This window comes from Hemicordylus capensis, chromosome 2 (genome assembly GCF_027244095.1).
Source record: "Hemicordylus capensis ecotype Gifberg chromosome 2, rHemCap1.1.pri, whole genome shotgun sequence".
In the NCBI taxonomy this organism is placed as follows: Eukaryota; Metazoa; Chordata; class Lepidosauria; order Squamata; family Cordylidae; genus Hemicordylus; species Hemicordylus capensis.
In genome coordinates, this window is record NC_069658.1 from 352,421,535 (window position 1) to 352,441,108 (window position 19,574).

Below are 19,574 nucleotides of genomic sequence, written 5' to 3' on the forward strand. Positions count from 1 at the left end.
TGATTGTGTGCCACCACAGCCCAGTTCTGCATCATGGTGGCACATGAGGAAACCCCCGCTGGGAGGCTGCTGCAGGCTCGGGGGTCTCTCCAGGATGCCCCGCGCACTTGCGTGGGGCATCCTGGAACTTCTGGGGGCCACGCAGCCCCCCGATCCCCACAGCCCCCGCCGGCTCCGTGACGGAGCCAGGAGTTGTGTGTGCAGCCAATCTGACACCCAGGGCTGCCATCTGATCATCTGCGGGGAGAGTGGGCTAAGCCCGCTCTCCCCGCAGAACCCCCTCCAGCACTTCACACCGATCATGTGAAGTGCCTCACCGAGTTTCATAGAGAGGTTCTGCCCCATACAGAGTTTTCAGGCTCCTGTACTCTTCCTCTGTCTCTGACTGTGTGCCCACCACAGGGGTGGAGTTATAATTGAGCAGATGGGATCAAAGAACCCAGGTCCCCCAGTTCCTGAGGGCCCCCCATCTCCACCCCTCTCTGTTTTCATTATCTGAGGGGCCATTGGGGAGAGGGGTGAATATGGGCCCCATCTCCCCTAGCTACACCCCTGGCTCCCCGCTCTTTGTCTTGGAGTGGTGAGGCTTCTACTGCTGCTCTGCCTCATAGGTAGAATGTTCCATCTTACTCCATTCTGTGTCTGTTCTGCCCCCCACTCAGTGTCTACAGTAATCTCTAGGAAGGGGCCTAATAAGGCTGCAAATTTAATAAAAATTGGTTAGAAAACCACACTATTAGGCAAAAATAGCATGTGCATTGCTTGCTCCATTGGTTTTAATGGAAACAACATAGGCAACACAAAACAACATATAGGGCAGTCACAACACCGGCCTCTCCACGGCCGTTCTCTTGTCTTACTTCTCCCTCTCACCTCCCCCAGGCAGGGCCTCAGAGTTGTTGAGGGGAGGGGATTTGGTTCACCCTAGTGCTCCTTCTCCAGGCTCCTTGGGGTCACTGTGGCAGTCTCTCTCTGGAGGCCTCCACCACTTGACTCCCAACTGCCCCTCATCAATGGCCGAGCCTGGCTTAAATCCCTCCTGAAAACTGATGCATCTCACACCCCCACTGATTGGACCTCTGCCCTGCCATATAAGGCTGCTCTCACCCATATCCCCCTAAGCTGTGCCTCTGTCTTCTGATGCCTCCTCCCTCACTCGGTCCCGCTCTTCCCCTGGGCCCTCTAACCTGGCTCCTTGGTCATGCAGCTTCTCGGTTGGCTGCTCATTGGGCTGGTTTGCCTGGCTGGCTGGCTGCCCCACCTGGGGCCTCCCTGACCTTGGCTGCTGAGGGAACGTTGGAGCCGGTATGGCCGGTGAGCACCCCCGCCCAACAGGGCAATTAAACTACATCAAAAGTCAATGACAAAATGACAGGGAACAATTTTTTTGCCATGCAAATCCCTATTTGTTATTGTTGTATGTATTAATCATATTCTCTATTCATTATTGGTGGTTCACTATTTGAACCTTGATTAACAAGGTTCTTCTTCTTATCTTCATTCACTGTCACTCACATTATTTAAACACAACTTATGATTTTGCTAAATATTTATCAAGACTACAATGAAGAAAAAAGAACACTTTGTAGAATATAGAGGCTCTTTCTTTCTAATATTATCATTTCTAGTAATACACTCTTTAAAAATAATCACAGATACTTAATATAGGTATGTAAGCAAGTCATTTTTCTTTTTGACTTTGAAGTGCTCATATAAATTGCACTGGGGGGAAAAATGCAGAAAAAGGGAAGATCCATCACTTCAGTCAGCAAGGCCATATATGTATACCATAGTAGCAAAATTTTTTGATTACTTGGGATAAAGCAATTGATTTTTGTTTTGCAAGTAAACATTTGAAGGGAAAGAATGATGAAACTGAGAAGAATCTGCCTTGTGATGGGAAGCCAAGTGACATGGGGCCAGAGAAAAAGAACCAAACAAAAAGAAAGGAAAATAGCTTGACAGTCCAACGTTAGCAAGATGTATAAAGAGCTGAACTTCTTAGGGCCTCCACAAAAATATCTCTTGTGGATATATATGTAATAAAGAGAGAGAGAGAGAGAGTTTAAAGTGAAGTGAAGCTCTCAATCAGTGGTCTGTATTGGGTACATCATCTGTGAATGAATGAACAAGTGGACATGACCGCATCACAGTCCTGTAAAAATCAATGTGGGGCCCACCAAGCAAATGAAGCCCAATAGTGGGGATTGCAAGCTATTTAACAACCCAGTTCCAGACAGTCAGCTGTAAAGTTTTAAAAGCCAGCTAAGTGGGCCAGTGTACAGAGCTATTTGGCTGTGTATGTTTTGTTTTTCAAGACTGCCGCATCTAACGGCATTTACCTGCTTAGTGTCACTGTACGAATACAACCTTATTAAAGGCAAGTAAACAATCTGGATAGCTTTCTTTTTCTCTTGTCAAAACCTTTTTTTAGCTTGATGGCAGGCACCTATGTGCTTTTGATCAGTGAAGATGGAGAAACATCAGGGGATAGGAATGGAACTGTACAGCTGTGGGAAAGGGCCATTGGCTGACATGCTGCTCGGCCTTATGAGGGCAGAGCAAAAGCTCCATCCTTGCAAGCAGAAGCTATGTGCAAGACTTGCTTCATGGCACTAATGGATGGAAGGGGAAGCATTTCTTGCTTCTTTCCCCTTCCCTTCCCTTTTTGGGTCCTGGAATTGGTCCAAGAAGGCGAACAATGTACTCTTCCATATGGAAATAGAGCTTCTGAGGGTTTTGTCATCCTTATCCTTATCCTTTGAACCTGAGTGTTCAGTTAGTTACTTCTTGTACTGAAAGAGGGGCTATACCTCATATTTAATTAAGGTTGCCAACCCTCCAGGATTGATCTAGAGTCTTCAGGAGGTGGCATAAATCACTAGGTGAGTCCTGAAAGTACTCCTGGAGATGTTAATGTCTTGATATTGGTTTTTGGTTTTTTGTGTGCACAGAGGAAGGCAGGGGGACTCTAGGAATAGCTTCAGTCATTGCTGGCAACTCTAGCACTGGCAGTAATAGGTCTCAAATTTATATGCAGCCTTTAAATGATTACTACAATGAATTAAATAAATTAGATCCTCAAGAGCTAGACTCTTAAATCAGAATAAGTTGCTCTCTAGACTCATACAAAGGGAATTTACTAGAAAAATTTTCAACGTTGCCTTGTCTTTGCATATTTCTAGCCTGAAAACATAAGAACCAATATTATTCTTTCATTTGCAAACAAGTCCCTTTAGGAAAATTCTTCCATGGACATAATTATAACTGCATTTTGGTACTCCTATTGATTGTTCAGCTTCAAGTCTACTCCAGCTAGTACTGTCCCAGTCAGACTTAGTTTTATGGGATGAGTGTTTTGTCCCAAATGATGGGATTTCAGTGTCCTCTCTCCCTTTCAACACTAACAGAAGAGGGTAGAGGAGAAGCAATGAGCTAGTAAGGGAAAATAACTGAAGAATCCTGTTGACATTCCATTTTGATTACTTATCCCTACATCCTAATCTTGAACATGTTACACAACAGCTCCCTGGATTGCTTAATGTATATCCAAGTAAATGTGTTTTGTGCTGCTCTTTTTTCTGTTTCTTAGGATAATTTGAATTGTTATGCACATGCATACAGCTAGCTGGGCCAAAGCTTCAGGTTAGGATAGCTGAGGGAAGGAATAAGCCAAAAAGTACTTTTTGAATTAGTTACCAAGTACTGTGTGGCTGAGGAATGCCAGTGTCCACTTCTCCCGCTCTGTTCTTTTTGGACCAGTTTAGTGCACTTCATCATCTGTTTTTCAGGACTAGCAGTAGGAGCTCAGTATCATCATGCACCTGCCATGACCAAGACCACAACTTTGCCATCACTTCTTTGCCATCACTGTCTGTCATCTGCATTTTCTGAATGAACAAACAGTGGCAGGAGTGAGGAGAAAGATTCTGTACTCACCTCTCTCTCTTCCTCCGGAGAGCTAGGAGGGAATGGCCAGCAGTAAGAAGGAGGTAGGCCCATTCAGGTGGGCTCAAAACACACACACACACACACACACACACACACACACACACACACACACACAAACACTGAAGTAGATTCTGTTGTTATACAGAGGCAAATATTTGGGAAGCAGTCACTGGAGCCTCAGGTGGATACTTGGGTCATGTAAAGCATGGTGCCACACTATCATCTATCAAATTCCACAACAAATGATTGAAAGCACCATAGTCCTTTAAAAAGGACTGGTTGTTCTAAATACTGTGAAGCTATTGTCACGAACAGTGAAAACCAGGCTAGGGAAGCCCAGTTCGGGCTTCCAGTATGTGAGAATGGCTGGGAGTCGCACAGCTCCTGGCAGTGGTGTGGTGGTGAGCCTGCTTAAGTAGCCCACCGCTTAACCCAGGTTTGGGGTGCAAGCATGCCCAAAAACCAGTTTACATGATCGTGCATCTGCCGCAGCTGCTTGCAGCTGCAGCGGACACACTTGGGGAGGGTGGCTCTGTAATGCACTGCGCACTATCACGGTACATTCTTGGAGCTCGGGGGGGTGGCACTGCACGCTGGCACTTCCCTGCATCTGACCCCCCATTGCTGCCAGGCGAGCTGCGGTCAGCCTGCAGGAGAGCCACTCCCAGGGAATGGTAAAAAATTATCCATGGGAAGGGTCATGCTAACCTGCTTTCCCTGCAGACGCACCCGAAGCTCTTTGTTGCATCATGCACTCCATATCTTTTTTTAAAAAAATCATAGTCCTTTTTACTGATGTGTGTCTATTCTGGTCTGTTCAGGAAGCTAGCAATGACCATTGCTTCATACTCTAATCTCCTCCTTGTATATCAGAAAAGCTGGATTGTGTAGTGAAAGTGCAGAAGTGTGTAAAAACGGGGACTGTGTAAGGGGGAAACCAAGGGTGATGATTCTGAATCATGTGGTTTCATTTTTCCTTCATATTCACACAACATATGCATTTACTTTTAAGAAGTATCTAGAGCAAATTGAATGCAGTCTGTGGATTATTATATTTTACATGACTGTCTGCTGAGCAAAAATCTCTAATCGGTAAAGTAACATGGCAATGAGCTTCCTTGGAGGCAGGATTTAGAAGAAAAATATTTTATTTAAAAAAGGGCAGTCCCAAGGATCATCTTAAAGCATTACTTTTGAGAGCTGCTGTAGATGTGGGTCTCTTGCCTTTGGCAGAAACTTGTCTTGCTTCTTAGAAGTGCAGTCCTTAAACAGACCAAGGCAAAAGTACATCGGTAATAATGTCTTATCTTTTAGGTGACACATGCACAATGGCAGACTACGGTCAACTAAAGAGTGTCCTCCTGGACCTTCAGTCTCACCCCCAAAGGCAACAGAATCACCCTCCAGAGGACAGAATCCAAAAGCGCTTCTTAGTTGAAGATCTGTTTAACCACTTGGATATAAATGGTGATGGGCACCTCAGCAGCTCTGAATTGGCTCAGGTAGGTTTGTTATTATATGAAAACTGAATTATGTAGTGGCTTGTATTTTTCTTTCAGAGTGCAAACTGAATGTAATCACAGTAGAATTCTCATGAGAATTTGTAACAATCTCAAAACTAGACTATGAAATCTCTTGCAGTCAATGAATCCTTTCTCCTACCTGCCTTAGGAGGGTAAAAATGTTGTTTTGCATAGTTAAGAATATTTTGCAAAATAACCATATGCTATGCCACATTTTCCCTTTTTAACCAGTCCAGCAAATATAGATATGTGCTTGCAATAATATTTTTAAAGCATGCTCTGCCTGCTGACAAATGCAAGTTTATTTGCATTGCAAAGTATTTAGATTAGAAAACCATGTAGTCTCTTCCACCTTCCTCTGAGATGCTTTGGTAGCATAAACTATATTAACAATGGGGGCATTGAGAGGGGAGAGGGGGTCCATCTTACTCCCCTTTTCCTTAGCAATCCCTCTGAGTGAGGGAGATAATGAAGAAAATAGGGAGGGGTAGAGTGGGGGGTTCCCAGGAGCTAAAGGGGCTCAGGTTCTTTGAACTCATCTGCTCAATTATAGCTACATCCCTGATTAACAACTTTATTCCATATGCAGTTTCCTGTAGTAATTTTGGAAGTGTAGATTATCAGTAGTAAACATAATTTTAAAAAATTAAGTGTCTCAAAAAATAACATTGTTAAATGATCAACATGATGGGACAATTTAATACACCTTGATTGTTAAATGAAATAGCATAATCCCACATAATCCCAGCCTAAATATTGGAATGGGATTTGAGCAAGAGAGATCAGATTTAGACCCTGAGTGAAGTATGTGCATATAATCTGGAAACACATTGAAAAAATGCATACACTATCAGAGATGTTGCCAAACTTCATAATTCCTTGGCTAATTCCTCATTATTTATCATGCTGAACCCAAATAGAAATTACAATCCTCTGAGTTAGTGTCTGGCTCAGATTTTAATCTAAGATGAAAAAAACTCAACTCCTCCCTCATTCCATCTATATATCCACAGATGCACCCACAATTTTCAGTCACCACTTTCCTCACTCACTTGAATCTCTAGCACCCTCCTGCCTAGGGAGTTGTCTGGACACTGCTGCTGCACCTTCAGCAGTAAAAAGAGGAAATATTGCCACAGGAACTACAGCAACAACAGTTGTGATTAGTAGTTCCAGGGGCACCACTGCCATGGTTATTTCCCATTGCATTAGAGGGCAGTGAATTACTTATGTCATATTTGTAATATTTGCCGGGTTTACAAATATACTACAATACAAACAGAAACTCCTCTCATATTCCATCAGGTCTCCAGTCTGCAGCTTTAGTAAACAAGGCTGCAACCCACTTTCACTAAATCCAACTCAAAATCTTATTTCTCTTTCTGCTTCTGTCTCTCCATTGAAAACTGCTCTCCCCATCCCCAAAACACATGTACGCACACACCCCAGAATATTTGTCTAGGATCCCATTTCTGCACACGGGAAACATCACCAACAATGAAAAACCCATGAACATCCTTTTGTCAGGTCCCTGACCTCTCATTCGCAGCAGTCAAGCTGGCCAGTCTCTCAACAATAAACCCTACAGCTGGAAACTAACTTTTGAATGTACCACCAGACAAAAAAAAAATAAAAAATCAACACCTGCTCCTTGTCTCAATTCACCTAACTGAAGCTGTCAAATTTTAAAATCAGGAGAGCAAACTAAGGATGAAGTTTGAATAATTAATTGTTTCACTTTTTATAGCTCTTTTATATGCATAATTAGAGTCAGAGAACCCACTTCAGTTGAAAAAGTTAGAGTGTTGTTCCTTTTGCAGAATATAACTGTCTCTACCATCGCTCAAACTTCAGCATAAACGTGGGGGACGCTTTCAGTTTCCCTTCACAATCACCATGGAAATGATCTATGAACCATACTAGTAGGTAGCACCGTTTGTTAAAGCTTTTATCCATGTAAAACTGACAGGATTTAAGATCTTCACCATACAATGCAGAGTGTTAAAGTACATTTTTGATGGATTTCATAGGTAGAACTATTTAAAAATACCAAAATCGAGTTCTTTTGGGCCACAACATCAAGTGCTTTTGGGCTTACAAAAACCCAAGGCTGCACACTCTCGCATCTCCTTACACCTCCAAGATCCATTATTTTTCTTAAAGACATTCTGATAAAAATCTGTTCCTCTGTGGTGATAATAAGCCGGTTATTCTGTGAAAAGTTGGTCTACCATAGATAGTGAATTTCCACAAGTTCCTAAAATGTTGATTGGTCCAAACATAAACTTTTATTCTCTATCTGCATATTTGCTAGATCATATTTCCTGTCCATCACAGCTAACTTATGAGGATCAACAATAAACATCTTTCTATTGTTGCAATAGTTTGATATATTGGTTGGTTTTGAATTAATTGTTTAGCAAAACTAAATTTTCATCTGAATCATTATGATAGATCAAGCAGGGCAGACCATCAATGTGTGCTTAACTCAGGGAACATTTGAACCCACTAGTATTACCTTTGAGAGCAACTATGCTTATTAGTTGAATCCTGGCAGAAGTGGCATTTTCAAGCTCCAGGATAACCCTAAAGAAACAGCAGTGGTCTGGGCAAAACTGTACAATTTTAGAAACACCTAGAAATGTTATCTGAAATCTTAAAACCCATTTTTTAATATGTGTGATAAAAATATTTTGTTTAGAAAAATCATAAAATGTGTTTGTGCAATTCATTGACAAAGCTAAGTGTAAACATAATCATGTATTAGGATTGTTAGTACAGAAGATGTATGCTGCCACTGGAGGAGATGATTATTTTATTAGCAAAGTATCCATCAACACAGTACCTGAGTGTGTTTGGTAGGTTTGCATAGTGTAGGCCCTGGTCCCCTGGCAGGATTTTCGATGAGCTGGGCCATTTAGTGATGTGGATGGAGAGCTGGTTTTGCCGTTTTCAACTATGCCCCCAAGTGCCACATTTTATTTTTCCCATAAGAGTGAATTGCAGTTATTTGTTTATAGCAGATGCATTCAGGGTCACCACTGTGACTAAATCTGTTCCCTGGCAAAGGTGGCCTCAACTTTTGAAAATTGAGTCTGTTCATATCTGCATAGCTACATCCAGGGTTCTGCTTCATGATCATTTTAGAGTGTAGCACAATGTTGGTAACCAATTGGCCTCTATCTATTTATTTCAAAATATTATGCCCACTTTTGAAGCATGGATAAATGCAAGACACGCAGGAAGCTTCATATAAGACCAGACATATTCTGGTTCTATAGACCAGACACATTCATGTGGAAGAACCAACTCAGCCCCAAGCCATGTAGGGCTTAAAAGGTAATCACAAGCGTTTTGAATCACATCCAGAAACAAACTGGAATCCAGGGCGGCTTGTGAAGGACAAGTGTAATACTGTACATGAGTTTTGACTCATGGTTCAGAACTCACGAAGAGATGCATTTTTGGTTCACAGATGGTTTTTAGATCACTTGAAGTTTCTGAAGGGTCTTCAAGGGCAGCTGCATGTAGAGCATGTTACAGCAATCCCGTTTTGGATTGCTGAATAAGGGCGGGGTGGATTAACGTTTTCACCCAATGTGAAACATAATAGAAGTCTTAGAATCTTAGGGGTGTCCAGGCGTGGAGCCTGACTGCCGGCAGCCCATGTACAGCCACGGTGGCAACCCCGCAGGCCCCACCCCCACATCTGATGTCAGACGCAGGGGCTAGCCACGCCCCATGTCTGACATCAGATGGGGGGGCGTGGTCTGGCTCCCGAACGGAGCCTCAAGGCTCCAATTGGGAGTTGGAGTTCAACTCCCAAAGGGGCTGCACAGCCCCCGCTCGGGAGCGAAACCAGCACCCCACATCTAACATCAGATGCAGGGAGGTGTCGGGGCTGCGAGGCACTGCCCCTGATGGGCACAGCCCGGGTTCTTTGAACCCATTGGCCCAATGTTGGCTCCACCCTGGGGGTGTCAAACTCAATTGGATAGTGAACAGATTTGATCCCCATCCACCTCTGGGGAGCCACACATAGCTTTGCGCCATCTTCTGTTTCCTTGCACCGCCTTCTATCGCCTTGCACTCCCACATAAATCCAAAGAGCTTATATTTAACTGGAAGGGATTTTGGTTGTTACAGATGGCAAGCAGATTAGATTTGGCAGTTCTGAATGGGTCTGTTAAGGATTACTACCCAGGTGAATTTACATTCTGGTCTGGATGCAGATCTAATACTTTGGACTATAAACTAGTTTCACATACATTGTTGAATTCCGTTCTTCAATTTGTTGTAGGCTCAAGGCTAGATATTATGACCACCTTCTTGTTACCCTGATATTACAGTCAGAAGGGTATGAAGTCTGTAGAAGGTTGGAGTCTTTAGAGGGGCTGGAGTCAGATATGAAAGTTGATAAAATCAAATGGACAGTTAGAATTGATAAGGCAGTTGAAGATTTTTTAAAAACTGGATTAGTACACAGCAAATACACTCTAAAATTATGAAGTTTGCCCTGTCTGAAGAAGCTATACAAATGTACCAATGTACTGTACCATTAGAGGCTTCTAGTTTTAAATTTAATGAGCTACCTGTTTGACCTTTGGTCACAATTTCAGAGGTGAAGGAACTGATAGCCCACTTGAAAAGTGGGAAAGCTTCTGGTTTTGACCATATCTCTGCAGAATTGATTTAAAAACAACAACAATGCAGACTGATGGACTCCAGTTTTAGCAGCAATTTTTTTCAACCATTGACTACACTGGGGAAACGCCAGAGGAACTGAACCTTGTACTTATTGTTCTTTTCTTTAAAAGGAGGGGGGGGAGTTGAAAATAAACCCTGCAAATTACCATTGAATAAGTGTGGTTGGAAAACATTGTGCTAGACATTTATGCAACAAACTTAGAGAGTGGATGGACAATGAAGGGATAATTACAGAAGAACAGGTCAGGCAGGGTTCAGAGAAGGGTGCTCATGGTAGATCAATGCTTGATCCTGCAACATCTTATTGATAAATATTGTGCCCGGTAAAAGAGTGCCCTGTTTGTACCATTTGAGGACTTTAAAGCGGCATTTGATTCGATAGCTAGAGACAGAGTATGGAGGAAATTGGAGGTGTCTTCCATAGACCACTGCCTCTTTGCCGATATACATATGCTCCATGATAACAATTGGCTCATGGTGAGATACAGTACCCAAGGCCACTTAACACAGAGGATCAGTGGGGAGTGATACAGGGTTGCATTTGGGCCCCTTTTCTCTTCAATTTTATATAAATTCATTAATGTACTCTCTATCAGAGTCAGATTTCCATCCTCCAAAATTAGGCCACTGACCAGTCACAGCACTGCTATATGCAGATGATACAGCCATTCTTTCCTTTACAGAGATAGGCTTGCATAGAGCCCTTAGAAAATGCACTACATATTGCCAAGAGGAAGGATTCGGAATTAATTATCAGAAGACTAAGATCATGGTGTTCCAGATGAAATTTGTGCAACATAAGTGGCAAATTGATGGGCAAGATATAGAACAAGTCAAGCTATATAAGTATTTAGATGTGGTCTTCCAATTTCATGGTTATGGCACTCATTAGATTCTTTTTCAGGAATGGGTATTCATGTACCTGCTGCTATTCAGGTCTTTAAAGGGAAAATATTAGCCCAACTACTATATGGGGCTCATGCCTGCAGCCCTGGGTGGCCGGATCGGCCGACCACACAACTACCAATTCCATCACGGAGCCGGTGGGGGCTGTGGGGATTGGGAGCCACGTGGCCCCCGGAAGTCCCAGGATGCCTTGCGCAACTGCATGGGGCATTCTGGAGAGACCCTCGAGGCCAGAGGCTGGCTACAGGCTACTGGTCAGAGGTCTACTCATGTGTCGCTGCATGCCACAGCGGCCCACAAACAAAAATATGAGGTTAGCGGAGTGCTCAATCCATTAACCTCATTTAAGGGGAAAGAGAATTAGGCGGACTAGCCACCTTGGAACCACTGGGCTCACCCGTGAGCCCGGTGGTTCCGACAGTCACTGGAAAGCAGGCTAGGCTCCCTTAGTCCACTTGCTACTGATTGTGGGAATAGCTTCATTGTGTTATATTTCTGTCTGGTTAATGACTGTAATAAGATTCCATTCCATTCCTATCACCCAGTGGTGATAGAAACAGAATAGAAATCTTAGAATCTTAGGGGTGTCAAACTCAGTTGGGTAGTGGGCCAGATTTGATCCCTATGCACCTCTGGGGAGCCACAAGAAGCCTCACACTGCCTTCTGTTGGCTTGCACAACCTTCTTTCTTCTCATTCTTCTTCCTCCTCCTCCTCCTTTCTCTCACTCTCTTCCTTTCTACTTCCCTCCCTTGCCCTGCCACTTAAATTAGCTGAACACACAGCTTTTACCCCCAGAATATGTTCAGGGAAAATTGAAAGTATTTGGGGGGGGTTGGGGGGAGAAATTCTGAATAACTATACAAAATTTTGCATACATAATCCTTCCACTGAAATTAGCTGAGTGCACTACATTTTACACCAGAATGTGCTAAGGGAATTTCTTTTTTAGACAAAAATCTGAACATAACCATAATATTTTAACTGTTATTAATCTCAATAGATTTTTAACACTCAATAATTTCAAAAATATCATGCCCCAATTAAAGCAGAACCCTCTTCCCTCCTTTAACTTCCACTTATTTCTTATTCTTCCACCTTCTCCCTCTTTCTCTCCCGCTTTCTTTCTTTCACTTCCCTCCTCCCTTCCTTGCCCAGAGAAAAACCATCTTTTGACTTGTCTTCTTTCCTCCTCCTCCTCCTCCTTTTTCTCCTCTCTTCAGTACTTTGCGCACTGTGCTTCGCCCACCATGAGGGAGGAGGAGGGATGGAGAGTGGTGACGGAGGAAGGAAACAACCCACACTTCCCCTCCAGAGAGAGAGAGAACAAGAGCAAGAGAGAGGCCAGCAGCTGTGGTGGTGGGAGGGAGATGGAAGGCTGGCCAGACTGCAAATCACAGATGTGCCACCTCTTCTGTGTATGGTGGGGCAAAAATTGGCAGTGGCTTGTCTGCGGGGCTGCTGCTTTCACATGGGCTGGTCAGGTGAGTCCAGTGGGCCTGATCCAGCCTGTGGGCCAGCAGTTTGACACCCTAGATTGTTGGATAGATACTGGAATTTGTGTTTACAAATACACATTCTATTTACAATATACAATACTCAATGATGATGAGTTGTATAGGAAGGGCCACTGTAGTTCAGGGACACATACATTTTAGGACAAATTTCTCACCCTAGTAGATTTCAGGCCTCTTGTGAACCCTCTCTCAGTGAAAGCCAGGCCACCCCATATCAGTGACAGAACCAGAGTTTTTCTCACATTTTAAAGATGCCCCCAAGTTCAAAGTGTTACTTCTTTCGACAGGAGAAAGTAAAGAGATGGACACCATTGCACAGAGGGTAAATTTGTCCCCCACCCCCTGAATACTGGGCTCTTGAGAACAGAGCCTCCATTTTCTTCTACATAGCCCCATTTGGTTCCATATGTTGCTTTCTCTGGGCTTGTGATGAAGTGTTACAAAGAAGTAAACCTTCAAAATAGTTTGTATGCATGTACCATTGTTGGGGATCCCAGTCCCCAACTATACACCCTCCCACAAGTTGGGTTTTGGTTGACTCATCCCTGCATCTATATCACTGGTCACAAATTTACATAGGAATCCATGACTATATATTCTGTTGACTGAGTAAAGTAAAGTAAAATAAAGTTGTGCCGTCAAGTCGGTGTCAACTCCTGGTGACCACAGAGCTTTGGTAGAGTACAGGAGGCGTTTACCATTGTCATCTCCCATGCAGTATGAGATGATGCCTTTCGGCATCTTCCTATATCACTGCTGCCCGATATAGGTGTTTCCCATAGTCTGGGAAACATACCAGCGGGAATTCAAACCAGCAACTTCTTACTCCCTAGGCAAGCTACTTTCCAGCTGCACCATTAGGTGGCTCTGTTAAATGGAAGGATAGGCAAGCATCTTTTTAAAAAAAATGTTGAATATATTTTAGTTGCAACATAGATGGTTTTGGAGAACTGCTGGAAGTCTGCCAAAACTAGCCTCACCCCTTACCCCACAAAACATTACAGTGAGTAAGAAGCAGAACTCAAAAGATAAGGTTAAACTGGAATTTAGCCCTGGGAGAGTTGCCAACTTATTTATTTCAATTAATGTCAAACAATTCTTTTTGGTGAAAAAATGCCCTTAGCAATAAGGAAGCAGAAGGTCAATTTTTGTCCTTTTAGTTCTTGATCAAAATCCAGTTTTATTCCCTGGAAAAACTTGATTGAAATGTTGTCCCCTGGATTTCAACTTATGAAATATCAGATAAATGTCTGAGTTGTGAGTATACACGCCTATTAACAGCTGTGGTAATTGGAATGTTATTTCCATTTAAAACTTTAATGCATTTGTAGAGTCAGTTTCATAAATCTACTAAATATATAGCTGCTAAAGTGGTTTCTTTCCTGGCATTAAATCAAAGAAGCTTGTCACTATTATGAAAAGTTAATCAATTTTCAATACAAAAGTAGACAAAGGAAAATTTCCATCTTTAAAAGATTGATTCTGGAAGTTATGGTTGATCTTGCTTTTATTGAACATTCTTACATTCTAGGTGAAGGGTAATTTTTTAGCATTACTTGTCGTCATGAATGAAATGAAGCACGTCTAGAATTATAAACAAAACAAAGGATATTGGGGCTATACTAAGAACATGTTTAATACCTAGAGATAGGAAAGTATGCAATTCAGCATTTTTGTTTAGGGTGGTGTTTTGTATAAAGAGTCTATAACTCCTACTACTTTTAGTACTCTTCTAATTTTTAATTCTTCATGAAATCATTTATGTATTTCTTTATTTGATAATTTAATCTGCTTTTCTGTTTAAAAAATACACAATCTAGTGTAAAATACGTTAGGTGCATCTGCTCCATAAATTAGAATATTTTGATAGTGGCCTATGGTGGCATATGGTTCTGAGATGCCTGCACTATTGTGGGCTCCTAAGGAATCACCTTGCATTTTTGTGCAAGAGCACACATACTTAAAGTAGCATGCCTGCACTTTGGGAGTGCTACTTACACTGGGAGTGCTACTTACCACTCTTAGCAAGTAAATACCACTCCTGCAGTGCGGGATTATCATCTAATAACATACAACTAGAACAAATAAAGCTATTTGATAATTTATCAAATCAGCTGTAATTTTTCCAGATGGGTGCACTACTTTACATATTTGCATTCTTGCTCTTTTCCTTAGAAGCCAGAACCACCCACATTACACTGCATAACATCAGAGCCACTATAATTAAGATTTTGTATTATTGTAGCATATTGTGGATTATCATCTAATAACATACAACTAGAACAAATAAAGCTATCTGATAATTTATCAAATCAGCTGTAATTTTTCCAGATGATGTGCTGACTTACAGTATATAGCAATGAAAATGGTGATAGGTTGGGATGTGCACAAATAGATATTTTTGATTCAATTTGTGTCCAAAACAAATCACCCCTGATTTGTGTTGTATCCAAATCTATCCCTTCCAAATCACCCCAGATTCAATTTGTATTTGCATTGCTTTGATTCAGATTCAGACTGATTTGGACCACTTAACTAGGGGCACAAAATTCAGGTGGTGGGTAAGTCCCCATGGGTGCCGCCTACCACCCAAATTTCAAGGCAGTGGGACACTTGGTTGAGTGTTGTTTTTTTTACTGATTTTGAATATTTCTGCCAAAGGAAACAATGGAGATTTGAAGTTGCCATATCCTAACCCTAACACAGATCCCCAGCTTTCATTTAAAAAAAAAAAAGCTCTAGCCCTTGTAGAAGTGGAGTTACGGAGCAAAATGTACAGTCATTTTTCAAGTGTTTGGATTATTTGGTGTCTAATAACTTTTCCTCATAATGAATCCCTATGAGGATTCATTGCACACCTTCACTTCTTCTGTTTATTTTGACTGTCACTGGACAGTGCCAACTATAAACTGCCATGTGCCAACTACAGCCCCCCCACACACACACACTGGGGTACTCAGTTTATTTTTTTAGGTATTTTTGAAGTGTTTAGATTCTTTGCTGTCTTCATTAAATACCTTCATTTCTTTTGTTCATTTTGACCCCACTGCTTTGCAGGTGGTGGTGGTGAATTAGTGGCTCCAACTACCCTGCAACCCACAAGCCACTGGGTCCTCAGTTTATATTTTAGGAATTTTTGAGGTGTTTAGACTCTTTGGTGTGTAATGAATCCTCATAGGGATTTATTATGAGGAAAGTTTATTAGACACTAAAAAGCCTAAACACTTGAAAAAAATCCTAGAACATAAACTGAGTAGTACCCCACTGCCTTGCAGGTGGGAGTGGGGTGTAGTTGGCACATCATCATCATTATTATTATTATTATTATTATTATTGATTAGATTTCTATACCGCCCTTCCAAAAATGGCTCAGGGCTGTTTACACAGAGAAATAATAAATAAATAAGATGGATAAAGATGCCATGTCAGCATGGCAGTTGACAGTTGGCACTGTCGAAAAGACAGTTAAAATGAATAGAAGAAATGAAGGTGTGTAATAACTCCTCATAGGGATTCATTGAAGGAAAGTTATTATACACCAAAGAATCCAAACACTTGAAAAATAGTGACCACATATTTTGCTCCATAACTCCACTTCTACGAGGGCTAGAGCTTAGCTTTTTAAAAAAATGAAAGCTGGGAATCTGGGGAAATTAATAGGAGGGGTCTGAATCTCAAATCAATTTGAATCAAATTAGGCACAATTCAATTTGCACCCGAATCTAGCCAATGGACCACAGGGGTGATTTGTTTTGTCTCTAAATCACCCAAATCAGCTAGATTCGGGTACAAATTGATTTGTACCCGAATCAGTTTGCACATCCCTAGTGATAGGCTTCTAACCAGCTTATCTCATACAAATTTTTATATATATATATATATATATATATATATATATATATATATATATATATATGAGAAATGAATTGATGAGAGAGAGAAGGGGGGGTATCTTTTAAATTTTAAAAATCAGGGGTTATGCAATTATTATGGTCCATTCTCATGTCACCTGCCATGATCCAAGAGTTCAGCTCTTCATACATTTTTCATTTAAAGTCTGGTAACAAATGCCACCTCTTTCTTCTCTATAGCTGATGAAAAAAGAAGATCTGGAAGATGATTTCCTGGATTGTACACCAGAGGATCTTCTCCGATTTGATGACTACAACAATGATGGTTACCTAACCCTGCAAGAACTTTATACTGCATTCCGTAAGTGCTAATATCTTATATGTATTTCTAAAGTGGATACACCCTGTACAGAGATGCATGCAGTCCATATGCAGATGAGGGCAGCATAGGAAAAGAGACCTCTGCCCTTGCACAAAAATATTGGGGAGTTCGAAATGACCTCTTACATCCCAGATAGTCCTAGAATATGGTTAGTACATGCATGCTTCCGCCTGCTATTGAAGAATATCTTCAGAAGGAGAGGGAACCATCCAGTACAAAACCTGAGTCTGGACTGGGGGAGGAGAGCTTAATTGTGTTGGCCAAGCGGAACAAGCATAGCCAGTACATGAAACTGCAAATTTCCCCCCAACACACATACACCTCCACAACAATTGCTTCAGGAGTGACAGTATGCTGAGTAAGGATGCCAGGTAGCCAACTTTGGGCTCAGAGGTGGAGTACTAATTGTTGTCTCATGGGTGAAGAAAAACAAAAGGAACAATTCTTCCTATGAATTTAATGAGTCTCCACTTGTGTGGTTATCTTATTTTGGAATGTTTAAATGTATGATTGTCGAAAAGCATGACTCGTTGGGTGTAGTTCTCTTTTTTCAAGGATCAGAGAAAGAAAAAAGATATGTTCTTTGCCTTTATACTTAGACACTGTGATAAGGTTTTGTTTCTTAGGGGGGGCACCTTGATCTTTTTCTGTCTCCTTATATCTCCAGTGAAGTTATGAGAGTGACACTAGTGTGAGTGGTGAACAAATTTAGGATTTTTTCCTCATCTGTTGAATCAACAGTTAATACGAATTTGTGGAACAGATGTCGGTAGAAGATTGCTTTAGCAATGGCTTTGATTGTTGAATTTTTGTGGTATTTTATTCTTAGTGCCAGTACTATGTAGACCTCTGCATGTTGTTTCTTGCTTTCCAGGAGATGCAGTTTATCAGAGCTAATGTTTAATTCCCCTTTCTCTACCTATGGGAATTTGATCAAAATAATCTTGACGACACTTGGTTTGTTTTAGCATTGAGAAGAATGAGATTGTGATGTATGTGTCTTGTTTTCATTTCTGCCAGTGAATTGCTATGTGAACGTGGAGCTCTTTACCTATCTGTGTTATCAGTTTGAAATGGTTCTTCATTTGCACACAACAATCATAATATCTTCAGCAACAATCTTCATTTGATAAAGTTTAGAGTTCAGTTTTTGCTGTCTGAGACTATATTTGTTTGCCTGTTCTCTTGCTGCCTCTTGAATTTTAGGATCCTCTGTGAAGGAACTACTCTGTTAAAGATCGTAAAAATGTGGCCAAAACTAATGATAATAAAAATTCTACAGTACGGATATATTAATGTGAGTATTGTGCACCAAAAGTTCTCAATACCATCAGTGGTACAGTTGCATCTGCAGTGCCACATATATTCCTCTGTTACACAGTTACAATTAGTTAAGGCTTGGGAGTTCTAATGATGAGTTCTGAAGTTATAAAGGAGGCCCATTATACAGATTAACAATGGTGGCAGATTTCAGAATTGGAGGTATTTGACATTAGCTCCCTTAGTTTGGGCCCCATAATGAGCTGAGACAAATGCTTTCTGTAGTTCAAGCTTAGCACCTGGTAATTGACTCGTCCTTTCTGAAGCAAACTTATCCTTGCGGAAAAAGAGAAACCAGTGAGCTGTAAGTTACATCAGGGGCTCTATTGTCCACAGGTTTCTGAGCATGCTCAGGATCATTCATTACTCATGGGATACAAGGAAACTGACATTCCCAGTGCTTACTTTCAACAAATTCATTTGGAAGGCACTGGAAACTATGATGCCATGTGCAATAATATGCAAATACAAATGTGCCTATTATTTATATACTGCTTTGCAACAAAAGTTCCTAAAGTGGTTTACATAGAAAAATGAAAATAAATAAAGATTGCTCCCTGTCCCCAAAGGGCTCACAATCTAAAAAGAAACATAAGATAGACACTAGTAACAGCCACTGGTGGGATACTGCGCTGGGGATGGATAGGGCCAGTTGCTCTCCCCCTGCTAAATAAAGAGAACTGCCACTTTAAAAAGGTGCCTCTTTGCTCAGTTGGCAGGGGAGGTAGTATTACTTTAAGAGATAGAACCCATTTGGACATAACACCAAACCAGAGGTAAATATGTCAGAGATTTGAGTTTGTGATAATCCAAATGCATGAAGCCATGGTTTCACTACACAACTGCAGCTCCGTTTTTGCTTGAAAATCTCTAGTGAGTTTTGCTGCTGAAACATGAGGTTCGAAGGCACAATTTTATTATTTCTTGTTTACACAGTCAGACAGGTGTTATTGACTGGTTTGTTTTATCCAGACATCGAGTCCTTCCCAATGACCTGGGATGGCTGAATTTTATTGTCAATGTTGTTGTTGTTGTTATAGATATCGTCGCAGAATATAGGCTGTTTCCAGTAAAGCTGCTTTTTGTAATTGGCTGATAGTGATTTCTGTGGCCCCTATGGTGTTGAGGTGCTCTTCAAGGTATTTTGGAACTGCTCGCAGGGCGTCAATTACCACTGGGATTATTTGGGTCTTTTTCTGCCACAGCCTTTCAATTTCAATTTGTAGATCTTTGTATTTTGTGATTTTTTTCTATTTCTTTTTCTTCTATTCTGCTATCCCCTGGTATTGCTATGTCGATTATTTTGACTTGTTTTTCTTTCTTCTCGACTACAGTGATATCTGGTGTATTGTGTGGCAGATGTTTGTCTGTTTGTAGTCGGAAGTCCCATAATATTTTTACATCTTCATTTTCTACAA

At 41.4% G+C, this 19,574-nt stretch overlaps 1 protein-coding gene across 6 annotated transcripts in view; it reads left to right on the top strand.

The window, feature by feature from the left end:
• Positions 1-19,574, top strand: part of FSTL4 (follistatin like 4) — a 705,580-nt gene that overhangs the window by 397,079 nt on the left and 288,927 nt on the right. For all 6 annotated transcript variants that reach the window (XM_053297769.1, XM_053297770.1, XM_053297774.1 and 3 more), the window contains 2 exons: positions 5,266-5,453; positions 16,695-16,815. In XM_053297769.1, coding sequence (XP_053153744.1) covers positions 5,266-5,453; positions 16,695-16,815 — 309 coding nt within the window. The remainder of the gene's footprint in view (positions 1-5,265; positions 5,454-16,694; positions 16,816-19,574) is intronic.